Source organism: Ursus maritimus, unplaced genomic scaffold (genome assembly GCF_017311325.1).
Source record: "Ursus maritimus isolate PB19 unplaced genomic scaffold, ASM1731132v1 scaffold_27, whole genome shotgun sequence".
Classification (NCBI taxonomy): domain Eukaryota; kingdom Metazoa; phylum Chordata; class Mammalia; order Carnivora; family Ursidae; genus Ursus; species Ursus maritimus.
This window is the reverse complement of record NW_024425230.1, coordinates 38,086,909-38,100,509: the sequence shown is the minus strand read 5'-3', so window position 1 is coordinate 38,100,509 and position 13,601 is coordinate 38,086,909. Positions and strand designations below refer to the sequence as shown.

The 13,601-nt window shown below is 55.4% G+C and overlaps 1 protein-coding gene across 2 annotated transcripts in view; it reads left to right on the top strand.

The window, feature by feature from the left end:
- Positions 1–673: 673 nt before the first annotated feature.
- PLEKHO2 (pleckstrin homology domain containing O2) overlaps positions 674–13,601 on the top strand; it is a 22,823-nt gene continuing 9,895 nt past the window's right edge. The window contains exons 1-3 of one of the 2 annotated variants that reach the window (XM_040643111.1): positions 674–796; positions 6,906–7,055; positions 11,343–11,459. In XM_040643111.1, coding sequence (XP_040499045.1) covers positions 785–796; positions 6,906–7,055; positions 11,343–11,459 — 279 coding nt within the window. In that variant the 5' untranslated portion in view covers positions 674–784. The remainder of the gene's footprint in view (positions 797–6,905; positions 7,056–11,342; positions 11,460–13,601) is intronic. The other variant, XM_008708593.2, reaches the window with a different exon arrangement.

Here is a 13,601-nt window from a genome sequence, read left to right as displayed (position 1 = left end):
CCCCCCCCCCAAGAGACCCCGAGGTCCAGATTCCCAGCCCCAAGTCTTCCCGTTACCCGATCACCCGGACCGGACGCGACGTCCGGGCCCGGCCCTGCGAGGAGGTTCCTGGGAGAAGAGGACCAGATCTTCGCCACTGCCCCAGCGTCGGGGAGGAAAGAGGAGGAGCCTCTTGGTGCCCCCATCTCTGGGCAGCCCAGGACCGCGTGGGCCAGACCCGCGACCCCTGCCCTCTCGAGTCAGGAAACCTCAAAGGAGCAAGCCGCCAGAGCCTGGGGCGCTTGCTCGTCCTGCCCCACCCCGGTCCCGCCCTCCGGCCCCGCCCGCGTCCCCTCCCGTCCGCCTCTGGCCGGAAGCCCCCTCCCCCTCCCTCCGCCCTGTCCCCCACACCCTCTGTCCCCTCCCAGTCCCTCTCCCTCGGCGGGTCGGGGAAGCCGCTCTCCGCCCTGTCCCTCCCCCTTCCTCCTTTCCGGCTCCTCCGTCCAGTCCCCAGACCCACGCCCGGCCCCGCCCAGGCCCCGCCCCCAGCCCCGGCCCCGCCCCCCGTTTCCCGCTCCGGCCCCGGGCCTCCCAGCCCCGCTATTCCCTTCCCCAGGCCCCGCCCCTTGGCCCCCGGAAGCCTCTCCCCGCCCCCAACCCCGCCCCCCCGAAGTTTCTTGGGCCCCCGGCGGCTCTCGGGACAGAACGCAGAGAGCCGCCGCCCGGGCGGGTGTGCATGGAGGTGGCGGAGCCCGCGCGGCGCGGGGAGTGAGCGGCGGAGCGGCTGGACTTCAGCGGACTCGCGATGGAGGAGGAGGTGAGGGCCGGGCCAGGCGGGGGGCCGGGGCTGGGATCTTCGAGCCCCTCACTTTTGTTGGGGTCGCAGGCTCAGGCCCTTGTTCCAACCAACCCCTCTCCCGCGGGACTCCCGAACACCCAACCCCTACCCCACCCCCATCCTCCCAGGCAGAGCCTAGGCAGTTGGAGCAGGGGCTAGGGTTCCGCGTCCCGCACTTCGCAGACCCATCCTCCTTCGTTATCTCCTTGTCTTCTCTCACCAACTGTGGGCATCGCGGTGGTTATTGTTCCCATTCGTTTGACGGAGAGACTGAGGCTCTGGTCAGTTAACGACTCGCTGAAAGTGGCTTGGATTACTGGGCTCGAACCCGGTTACCGTTGACACCCCGTGCTTGCCAGGTCTGACCCTGAGGAGGTAGACCGAGTGTGTGTGGGGGAGGTGTCTGTGGGTTTCAGAGTCCCTGTCTCAAGGAATCTTGAGGCCGTGACCGTGTCTGGTGTTGAAAACTGGAGAAGTTGCGTTTTTCTCCCCTCTCTATAAGTCCCTGTGATCCTCTTTCCCCTACCCTCTCCTCTCCCTTTCCTCAGAGTCAGGCCCACATAGGGGCTGATCCTGGTCCCTACCTTCCCCACCTCCTTGGGAGAGCCAACTGCCTGGCGGAGCCGGGAGACTGGATCAGCAGTCTTGAGCTTCCCTCTTCCCCCTCAGGACCCTCTTGGTCTGGACTAGGGTCAGGCACTCAGTGACCCCTCCCTTGACTTGTAAACTCAGTTCTCCCAGTACCCCCCCTCATGGAAGCACACAGTGAGCACTTAATGTGTACCTGTGGAATGAATAAATTAGAGCTGGGGCTCTAGGGTCTCAAGGACTTTGCTTCTTGTCCCCTGAGGGGGTCTCAGCTTTTGCCCCTCCGAGCCCAAGGAAAGGGGAGGTGTCTGCCAGGATGGGTGGAGAGGAAAGATGATTCCTTCACTCTTGGGGCAACCCTGGTGAGCTGGGGAGCCCTTGGTGTTCCTGGCTGTCTGTGTGCACATCAGTGTCCAGCTCCCTACTTCCGGGGGCCACTGTCTGTTAGGGTTTCCTCCAGGCCTGGCCCTGCATTTCTGTGGGATGGTAGATAAGTCACTTCCCCTCTCAGCCTGCATTTCCTCTTCTATAAAATATAGGGCTTGGCCTCCTCCCCAGGTCTTATGTGATTGTGTCCCCTTCTCTCAGAGTGGGTGGAAGTAGGGGACAAAGTCAGGCCACTATGATTTGCTGTGGTTTCTTGCTGACAGGGGTGGGGCTGCCCTCCCCCACTCCAGGCCCCTGCTGTGAGGGTTGGAGTGTCTGATTATGGCCCCTCCCCTTCTCCCAGAGGATGTGGGACAGGATTACTCCATCTCCTGATCTGCTCTGGCCCCCAATTAAGGGAAGTTCTCCTGGGGCCTCCTGGGCCGATGGTTTGTCTTGTGGCCAGCCCAGCCCAGCCTTGCACTCCCTCTGGTTCTGAGTTTCTAGCATTGCCACTTACTGACTCCCAGATGCCAAAAGCTCCCCACATACTTAAGCCATCTAAGGTCTTGCCCACCTCCTCCACCCACAGTCAGGGGCTCCCTATCTCCTACCTCCCCTTAGGCATCCGTAATTCTTTTCCTCCCATTTCTTCCAATCAATTCTTTTTTCTGTAGGTCTCAGTGCCCATCTTTGTTTCTCTAAAACACCTCTTAGATCATAGGCACCTGCTGTGCCCCATGACCTCAGGCTGGCCTCATCACCTCATGTGGCTGTTTTTAGCCCTCCCCCTAGCTTTGAGCTTTCTCCCCGTGCCCCAGCTACCCTGGTGCCAAGCCCCCTTGGCTTCAGTGGCTTCCTGTGCAACAGCTTGGTAGTCCTTGTCAATCTGAGGCTTAGTGAAGAAATGCAAGTCTGGGCACTGGGCATTTGTCCACTTGAGTTATCAGGGCCTAAGTTTCCCCATCCATAAAATGAGGGGGTGGGCAATCCACAAATATGATTGCTATACATGTAAAAGCTTTGAAAACTGCAAATATTGTGCGATATTGTTGCTGCCACTGGAGTAAGGTTAAAAACCCCAAACCTAGGCTTTCTTTCCTGGCTCTGCCCTGGGGTCCTGCTGCCCCCTACCTCTTCCCTCTCATAGTTGTGCCTTTCTCTGGCTCAGCCTCTAGTGGCCTCCAGGCTGCCCATTTGCCCAGTGTCCTGTCCCAGCCCTGGTTCTGTGACCTTGAGCTAATCTCTTGCCCCTTCTGGGCTATACTTTCTCATTCGGTAATGAAGGGGTTGAGTGTAGGGTCTTTGATACCCTTTGTGTCCTTCCTTCTCCTCTGGATCAAGGTATGTGTCTCTTTCCTTTCTCACACTCCTACTAAAACCTTAGCTTCTCCAAGGGCTTCCCAAACTAATCCAAGCCCTTAACCCACCAGAAAGCTAGGGCTGAGGTTACCCTCCAGGTAGGTCCTGTATTCTCCCAAAAGGCTGGGGCCCTTGAAAGCAGGGGATGCCCTCCCTACCTCCAGACTGAGGACTTTGCCTGTGCAGGGTCTATGTTGCCCTCATCAGATCAGAGGTTCCCTCCGGGCAGAGCCTGTGCTTCCTCCCTGGGACCCCATCCCAGCCTCTGACACAGTAGGTTCTTAGCATAGTCTGGTCAGCACATCATTGGGTTTTAAGCAAAGGGCAAGGGCATAAGCTCCCTGTGATGTGAGGTGCCAGCAAGGTTTCTCCTACTCGTCTCTGTCTCTCTGTTATGGCCTGTGTTGTGGCTTTCCACCTGTTCCCTTCTGTGCACAGGGTTAGGGTGACCTGGCATCTTTTTCTTAAAGGAATGACCCAGAGATCCCCCCACCTCAGGCAAAGGGGAGCCAGGCTGATGCTCAGGGGTGCTTCAGGAGATGCTCACAATGGGCAGGGGAGGGTCTGAATGAGGATGGGTGGGAAGAGAGAGGCTGAAACCGGAAGAACAGTGGTCAGCTGGTCAATGAGAAGAGGAGGCTGAGAAACTGGGCTGAGCAAGACAAAACCTCCCCTGTGAGCCCTGCCAAGGGGAGGGGCCACTTATTAAAATTTACTGGGACATAGTCAGGCCCCCTGGTGGGAGTGTCTGAGGGGCAAGGAGGGGGGCAGGGTGGTGGGTGGCCAGCAAGTGGGACTCTGATCTCCAGCCAGGCCTCCCTTTTTGGAGGCTGTCGCTGAGGCTGATCCCTGACAAGAAGACCCCTCCCTGGGCTTTGGTTCATGCCACCTCCAGCCCCTCAGTTGTCACTCCACCCATCGCCAAAGTGACTTCTTGCTTCAATCCCATCCTGTTCCCACCCATCCCTGAAGAGCCTGGACTTGCTTCTTTAGCTAACTCAGTCATGGTGTTCACTGGGCACTGCTCTATCTACTACACCCTGAGAGGACAGTGGTTAAGGCACAAGCTGCCAGTCTTGCCCCTTGGGAACTTCCAACTGACAGGAAGTTTTCACATGTCAGACAGTGGGTGAGGCAGGCACGGGAAGTCACAAAGGGGAGAGTTTAGAAAGGGGTGTGAGATCCCATGGGGTGCTGGGTGGGCCCCTGAAAAGCAAGAGGCAAGCTTGGAGCTCAGCAGTGGGAGACCAGGCAGCAGCTTCACATTCTACGGCCCCTACCGCTTTGTTTGAGAGACTGAGAGTCTGCAGGCCTAGGAGGTGGCCAACAGCGCTGTAGTTGCTGATGGAGGGGTGTGAAGTGTGGGGTGGGGTTTCCCATCTTTCACTTCTTCCCTTCGTGCCCTGGGCCCGGGCCAGCCTGCAGGGCTTACTGAAGGGGATGAGGCCCCTGCTGGTTATGTGGCTAATGGGGACTGAACACAGGATCTCTGGTGTTGGGGGTAGTGCATGATCAGATGTGAAAGGGTGCTGAAGTCCCTTCTCTCCCTGGTCAGGGTGGCTCATATCTGGCCTGTAGGCAAGTCTCCCACTTCCTCATTCCTCCATCCAGGAAGACCCTTTGGCACCATCTCACTTCCCCATTCTTCCTGCCTTCTACCAGTTAGGGAGAGGTGGTGAGGGGCACCCCACACTCCTGGAGCTCCTGGGATACTGAAGCCCAGCAGCTAAGCCCAGAAAGGCCTTCTCCTAAATTCTGAACCACGCCCAGGGAAAGGGTCCCTGAGAGCCAGAGGGGACAACAACAATGACAATGATAGCTACCATTTCCTAAGTTAGATGTTCTAGGCACTGCTTTATATGCCATATCTTTATTCAACAAACATTTATTAGCACCCACTGTATGCCATATGCTGTCTAGGTACTGGAGATATTGCAGTAAACAAAGCAAAAATCCTTGCCCTCATGGAGTTAAAATCCTTGCAACTTCTGGTATATCTCCATTTCACAGATGAAGAAACTAAGGCTTAGAGAGGTTACGTGGCTTGCCTCTGGTCTGTGTGACTCTGGGCTTCAAAGCTGACTCTCAGCCAGAGTGTGCAGTTCAGAGGGGTGGGGCCACAGTGAGGACCAGGCTGGGGCTCCCCTGCCGTGATAGAGAGCAAGGAGGCAGTGCCCTGCCCAGCCTCTGACAGCTCACCACACTTCTGCCCAGGCTTGTCCTTCCAAAGGCAGCGGTGGCCACAGGGTATCCCTGGGGAGAGGCGTGCTCCTTTTAACTGGGGCCCCTTTTTTGAACTTTATGTAAATTATAAAGTAGTCAAAATTAGTCAGTGCTAATTTCCTTTTAGCATCCTCTAGATTTGACAGGCTCTTGACCTCCCCCCTTCTACCCTCCCCTTCACACTCACTGCTGTGGGCACCAGTCACTGAAGAAAAGCGGTTAGCAAACTGGTGTATTTTTATTTTCCTTTCACAGATATTTCTTGAGCACCATTATGTGTAAAGGAACAGTGCTAGGTGCTGGGGACCAGAGGTAAATACGACCCTGTCTGATAGGCATGTACCTGACACCCAGCCACCTCAGCAGATAATCGAGGGCCACGAGATGTTCGCGGCTGGTCTAGAAGCTCCAGGGTGGCTGCCCGTGTCCGAGAAGAAGACTCAAGTTTACCTCCTGTACCAGCCTGTGGTTGAAGGCAGAATCCTTGGAGCCCTTACCAGATGGATGGCCACCTCCAAGTCCTGGCCTGTGGTGGTGCTAAGAGCAAAGGGCCTCCTGCTTTGGGGCAGGAAGCAGGGGCTGCAGAATGGGTTCTTTTGAAGGGCATGGAGAGGCAGATGACCACCACCTGCCTGCTTCCTCCCATCCTTCTGCTCTTGCCTGAATATCTTCTCCTTTGGGACGCCTTCCTGGGCCACCCAGACCTCAGCCAGGTCCCCCACTGTCCTCTCTCACTCCTTCTTCACACCCCCTTCACTGTTCCCTTCATATTGTTTCATGCTTGTTAATGTATTTGTGTCTGGCGTTTGCTCGGCTCCTCCTTCCCTGCATTGCCAGCTCTGTGAGGACAGAGATGCATTACTCTTGTTCTTCTCTGCTTACTCCAGCACCCGTGATGTTGTAGGTGCTCGGTGTAGCGTTTGTTGACCGGTTGAATGAATCCGTGAGAGGCAGAGTGGTGGAGCTGGAAGAACATGGGGTCAGAGACCTGGTTTGAATTCTGGGTTTGTCCCTCCTGCTGTGTGACTCTGGCAAGTCATCTCCTCTCTGAGCTTTAGTTTGCCTGTACCCCGTGGATAATGATGCTACCACCTCAGAGAGTAGTTACATGGGTTAAGTGTGGGATGATGTGTGTAAAACATAATCTGGTGGCTCAGTATTGAGGTGCCTGTTGCTGTCATTATTGTCGCTCCTGTTATTCCTGTTCTTTTTTTTTTTTTTTAAGATTTTATTTATTTGACAGAGGGAGAGAGCACACAAGTATGGGGAAGGGCAGAGGGAGAGGGAGACTGAGTCGGAGCTCGATCCCAGGACCCCGGGATATGACCTGAGCCGAAGGCAGACGGTTAACTGACTGAGCCACCCAGGTGTCCCTATTCCTGTTCTTTCTGACATTGGATTAAGGATATCTGCCTGGGGGGTTGTGGGGAAGCTCATGTGGGATGATATGAGGAGGTATCCAGCAGGGGGACACACCCCTTGTGTGGCCATTGGACAGTGTGGCCCCATGGCAGCAGCCCTCACGGCATGTTCTGGTGCTATCTTACAGGGTGTGAAGGAAGGGGGCGAGAAGCCTCGGGGAGCGCGGAGGGCAGACAAGGCCGGCTGGATCAAGAAGAGCAGTGGTGGCCTCCTGGGGCTTTGGAAAGACCGGTATCTGCTCCTCTGCCAGGCCCAGCTGCTGGTCTACGAGAATGAGGTAAAGAGCGGCCTGGCCCTGCGGTTGGGGGTGCCAGGGGAGGGGCCAGAGGGATGGCAGCCCAGGCCAGCAGGAGGCTCCCAGAACTGGCGCTGGAATACCTGCTCCACTTTTGACGTGCTGTATAACTGGATTTGGTTCAAGACCTGACTCCGTGGGCGAGTGTCTGATCTTCTCTGGGTCTCAGTGGTGTGGGGACAATACCTCCAGGTGCAAGTTCAGGGCTCCTGGATGAGGGGCTTTTTGAAGTGTATGTACACAGGGACGTGTGTGTCTCCTCAGGGTACATCTATACTGTAACTCCTTGTCATTGGGCTAGATGCCACATAAGTGAATGTTCCAGAAAGCTAAAGCTTGTTCCATTCAGCAGTGATAATAGAAATAAAACTGTGCTCATGCTTGTTTGGGGCTCTTCCATCTCTCTTGTATGAGGCGCATAGTAGTCTCATGAGAGTGCCATCATGTTCCAGAAGAATATACTGAGGCCCTAGGGGGCCAGTGACTGGTCAGCATCTCAGTGAATGAAGGAATTGGGACCCAGACCAAATCCAGTGCTCTTTCCACCCATAGATTCTGGCAAGTAAACTCTAAAAGCTTATTTTTGGTGGAAATCCTCTGAAATACGTTGAATATTCTCTACCTTCTTCAACAGAAGGTGTTGGACTAAAAGTGAGTCTGTCCATGGTGGCTCCAAGTCACCTATTACCAGACTATTCCATCCTGCCAGACTATACTTTTCAGCTTTGCTTTTTGCTTCAACGTCAAGCGCCAGTTGCCACTTCTGTCTGTGTGCCTCTCCTAGTCCTCACAGCTGCCCGCTTGAGGCTTGTGCCCCCTCCCATTTAGCAGGCTTGGAACTTGGACAACCAAGGATATTAAAATTGTGTATTAAGTAAGAGTCAATAAAGCTCTGGGTGAAGATCTGAGGAGGAAAGGTGGCTTTACTTGTAGGTGCTGTTTGTGTTCTGGGATTGAGGCCATCAGAAGGCCCGTCCATGGAAAATGGGCTGTCACTGTGTGCCCTTGACAGATGGAATACGTGGGGCAGAACTGGCCTGGAGGCAAAGAAGAGGGATCCTGCCTGTTCCCCACCATCCTTTCTCAGCATCCCTCAGGTTATCTTGGCAAATTCATAACTGTCTCAGGCCAAGAAAGGTTGGGCAACCAGATCTAACTGTTTGGAGGCACTGCCTTTGCAAAGCACCTTGCCTTTCCTGCCCGAGTCCCCAGGCTCATGGAGTTGGGGTGTCAGAGAAGCAGCTGGAGGAGGGCAAGGGAATGAAATGTGCAGACAGCCCCCCAGATGTTCTATCCTGCTGCTGTCACCAAATTGGGATGTGCTATAGCAGCAGCAGGGGGATATTTTTATAATTAAAGGCAGTTGTCACAGCTTCCTGCAGTCCCAGCTGCCATAGGAGTTGAGTGACAAGCACCCAAGTTGTCAGCCTGTTAGGCACTGCCAGACTTGTCCTGGGCACTCTCTCCACATCTGGCCACAACTAGGAAGCAGGAAGGATTTCACATCCCATAAACACGAAACATCTAAATCAGGCTTTTAATAAGTCACTATTAAAAACCTCAGTGCAGTTTCAAGAACTTCGCACTTGGGGGTAGGGAAGGTTGGCCCAGGAGCAGGAATTGAGAAATGCTTATGAGTTCAATTCCTCTTTCTGATGTCAGGAACTAGGCGAGTGCAAATGGCTCTTGGCTGTTTCTTTGCTGTCAGTGAAGCTGACATTCCAAAAATGCTGCCCCCGCCCAGTGCCTGCTGGTTTATCCGTTTTTTCTGAGCTGCAGAAGGGCCAGATGATTCAGCGTTTTGGGTGGAGAGGAGACCCAGGTCAGGCAACCCTGGGGAGAGCTGGGTGGTGGAGATGGACTGACTTTTTGTTCCCAGACAGAGGAGGGTGTGTTTGGGCCAGTAGTTGTGCAGTTGAGGGAGGCCTGTGCACATGGGGCAGGTGAGCTGCTCTTTCTGGGACCAGGCATCCTTCCCCAGGCAGCTTCCTTTCTCTAGATGCAGGTAGGAGGGGACCTCCTGGAGTCTCATACTGGGTCAGGCATTCAGTCCAGCAGACTAGTCCTATGTGTGTGCCTCTTGAGGGCTGCCTTTTGTAAGGCACTGTAGGGGGAACCAGACACATATGCAGCACAGGGTAGAGAGAGATGCCCAGCAGGGAGTTAGGACTGTTCTTCCCCATGGGAGGGTGGCCCTAGCACCTCACACGGTGCCTATGCCTGGCAGGTGCTCTGTGGGTGGGGGACCTCAGAGGAGAGAGAGAGCACCAAGGCTCAGGCTTGGGGGTATGGCAGGGAGCTTCCTGGAGCAGGTGGATCTTACTAGCCCTTGTGTGGAGTGGAGGAACTTGGGAATGATTGGAGACTAGGGGTTGGAAAAAGATGCTTGGAAGCAAAAATGGGAAAAGACACTTAACTGACCCTGGATGGGAAAGATCTGGCCACCCTGGCCATCTATGTGTTCCCCTTCCCCTGAGGGCCCAAACAGAGAGCAGGTCAGTGGTTATTGCCCTTGGCTATACAGTCATCTCCTTTGAAAAATATGGATACCTAGACTCCATCCTCCAGAGGTCCTGATGAAATTGGTCTGAGACGTTGCCTGGGCATTTTAAACTGGGGTTTTTTAAGCTCCCAGGTGCTATCATGGTTGAAAATCTCTGGTGTAGAGCAGAGGTTCTCAAACTTTTGCATACATCATAATCACCTGAAGTGCTTGTTAATCATCAGACTGTTAGGCCCCTTCTCCTATGCATAGGTTATGATTTAGTGGGGATGGGACCTGAGAATTTGCAGTTCTAACAAGTTCTCAGGCGCTGCTGCTGCTGCTGGCCCAGGTACTACACTTGGAGGACCACTGAGACAGAGCAACCTGTTGCTAAGGCATTGATCACCAAGCCTCTGACTGTGGCTGGAAGGAGTGTGGTGTGCTAGAAAGAGCTCTGGCCTGGGAGGTAGGAAGTAGCTTTGTGTTTGGCCCTGCCCCTTACATTTGTGTCTGTGTCCCTTGGGCAAATCAGTTCACCTCCAGGCGTCATTCTTTCCTGTATACAGTGAGGCAAAAACTGGGGCTCTAGGCTTTCAGGGTGATTGAGAGGCTCAGGAGATTCAAAGAAGCAAAAGTGTCAGGGGCTCTTCACATATGCAGATTATCATGGAGGGAAATCAGGGCATTTCCTCTGTAAACAACTGAGTCACTGTCTCTCAGATACATTCCACCAAAGACTTCAGAGCACCTAGGCAGTCCTGCTGGGTGCTCTTGCTGGCTCTCTGAGTGAGGTCCAAGAGCAAGCATGTCCTTAACTTGTTGGCCAGCCTCTAGGGCAGCTCTCCCTTCCAATCCCCACCCCCAGGGCTTGCCGCTTCTTCCCTGGGTGCTCAAGGGTGAGAAACACAGCACACTGAGAAGTTGTTCCAGCTGGTTTCCCCTGGTAGAGGAAGGAACTGACCATCCCTGAGTGGGGAGCTTGTCCCAGGTAGCTTGCTGGAAAGGCACCTGATAGGCGGAGCCCACATGGAGAAAATACTCCAGTGCCAGGGCTGGTTGGCAGGAAGGCAGCCCAGCCAGTGTCCAGGGGTGGCCTAGAAGAGGCTGGCCACTGGTCTTCTTAGTGACGAGGCCTCAGGGTGGCAGGTTAGTGAAGGGATTGCTGTTGAAGGAACTCTTGCCCTCTCCATTGGGTAGGCCATAGAAAGTGGCCTCTCCACCTAGCCAGGGGTCAGTGGAGGAAGATGCCAAGTGGGGAAGTCAGTTCAGGACCATTGTGGTAAGGCAGGGGATGCAGCCCAGATGTGCCTAGTTCACGCTTCCCTCTGCAGCTCTGCCTGGAAAACCTTTTTTTTTTTTTTTTTTTCTCGTTTTCTGACATCCTCCTCCCTCTTCTAGGCTACTTGTTCCACAGATCTCTGCGCAGCCTCTGGGCCTGCTGGACCCCCAGGTACCCTCTCCTAAGTCTCTCCAGCTTCCGCTGTTTCCTCCTTTGGCCTTAGGCATTTGAGTCAGCCCTGCTACCCACCTCCAGGCTGGGTGACCCATTTCTTATGTGGATGCCGAGCCTTGAGGGCATCTTCCAGTCAGCGCGGACTGAACACTGTCTACTTGCTGGGGTCGGAATACCACATCTTGGTGATTGATTGGCAGCCCAAGTTTGCCTTCTGACCGAGTGATGCCCTCACTCACTGAGATCAGGGTCTGAGGTGGGACCTGGGTGTTTGAGGGTCTGGCTGCATCTGGCTCTTACCAATTCATGTTCCCTCTGTCTCCCTCCCCAGGATGAGCAGAAGTGTGTGGAGACAGTGGAGCTGGGCAGCTATGAGAAGTGCCAGGACCTTCGTGCCCTCCTCAAGCGGAAACACCGCTTTATCCTGCAGCGATCCCCGGGGAACAAGGTAGGGCTATGCCCACTGCTGCCTGACCTTCCTCCAGGCCAGGGTGGTTTGGGAAGATCACCCCTGGAAGGCTCTCTTAAGGCAGGCCGGGCCCTTGGATATAGCCTCTGGAGGATCTCTGGAGTGTGGCTGAGGCCCAGACCCAGGGGCTGCCACAGGTGGACCTTTTACTCATTTTGGCCTGGAGTCTCTAGAGCCCCTGGTTGATAAGGAGATTCATTTAGGGCTCTGCTGAGAGGTCTGGTTCCCTCTCCCCTTTCAGGCTCCGGGGCCTCCTTCCCAGGCTGTAGTTAGAGGTGGGGCCCTTGGCCTGCCCCACACCCTGGACACATGAAGCGCAGGGCTGAGACAGGAAAACTGGGGAATGAGGCCTTCAGCTCGCCAGGCCTGCAGTACCCTGATGTTGTCTGGGGCGGAGGGGAGGCTGTGACCTCCGCTTCATCTCAGCCTTCGTGGGTGGGCCACCCCTCCTGCCTCCATCCTGGACTCAGTGCTCAGAGACCTGCAGCCCCCCACCTTTCCCCCTTTGCACTTTCCCTTTCTTGGCTGAAGCTGGAGAAGGTCTCTTGCCTGGGAGGTTCTTCCCCTGGGACACGCTGTGTGTGCAGATGATGTTTGCTGTTTGCACCACATTTCTCTGGCAGGGAGTCTGGGTGGGTGTTGAAGCATGGTATAGTTTCACAGATGTCAGGAGGGAGTTCAGATTTGAGGCTGGCGCGTATAGCACCTCTCCAGCTCGCGCCCATCTGCAGCTGGGCCACGCCTCACCCCAACCCCTGCACGTCATGCGGAGCCTCGCAGAGCGAGGCTGAGTCACAGAGGCTGGGGGTTGGGGAGCATCTGGTCTGGGCCTGCTAGAGGCCATTCTGTTCTCCCCCAGCTTTAAGGGCCAGGAGCCTAAGTCCTTTGATCCCCAGGGCTCTGGGCCCTGGAGTAGGCTGTGATATGTTACTCACTAACCCTTTGTTCAGCTCCACAGTGGGTGGGACATGGAGGCAACTGGGGAGCTCTGGGAACTGGGGGAAGAGTCCAGGTTTCTGGTGCTGTGACGGTTCATGGACCCAGGTTTCACTCAACATGTGCTGCTTAGGGCTCTTAGGAAGAGGAGAGCCATACTTTGGTCTTTTAGTCCCATTAGCCCCCTCCCTGTTCTGGAGACCTACTTTCCTCTCTGAGCAGGCGTTGTCGTTGGTGTGTGAATGAGTGACATGCAGAGCACGTCATGTGTGAAGGTCTGGCGTGTGTGTGTGTACCTCTTTATATGCAGGTGAGTGTTCACTTGACATGGGTCTGTCTGGGTCTGTGTGTGTCTCTGAATGAGCTTATGTGGATGTGGGGGGATAGGGCCATGCTTCTCTGTCCTCTGCCAGTGCTGTTCTGTGGGCTGCCTCCTTTCCCCAGCTCTAACAATCAGCTGATGGTGGGCTTAGGCGGGTCAGGCCCAGCTCAGGGCGGGCATCACCTTCAGAGAGGCCTGTTTGTGCAGCTGCGTTCTTAGCTGCTTTGGCCAACACCATCCCTTCCACCACCCAGTCCTGCCAATAGTTCAGGCTCTGGGTGACTCTGGGAACAGGATGATAAGTCGGGGAGATGGGGCTATGGAGCAAGTACTGGGGGCTGCAGGATGGTGGGAGGACAGCACATCCGGTTTCACTCCCCCTGACTCTCACCACCTCAGGAACTCATACAGAGAGCGGGGCTCTCCAGAAGTCAGATGGTGGACTGCCCAGAGCACCATGTCCCCCGCGTCCTCTCACCCTCCTTTCCTATCGCCCTGGGTGTTCCCCATCCTTAGTGAGGCCGCGGGCCGGCCAGGAGGTCACATGACCCTGGCTGTCTGGTCCTGAGGCCGCCTTTTTTTTCCCCCCTCTAATCAAATAAACAAAGACTCCAGTGTCTTGCATGTCCCTCTCCCCCTGCCTCCCATCTCCACGCCCTTGCCATGAGGTTACAGGCAGCCACTGCCAGGAAGCAGGGTGGCCTAGCTGGGCCTTGCTGCCCTGCTGGTCTCAGCCAGCTTGGCCCATTGCTCTTTCCTGCTGCCTCTCTCCCCCTCCCACTTTTTTCCTCCCTGCCATGGCCTATTCTGTGGCCAGTCCTGTTAGCTGTGAAACTTCTTGCAGCGGCTGGGGCCCCGGGGGT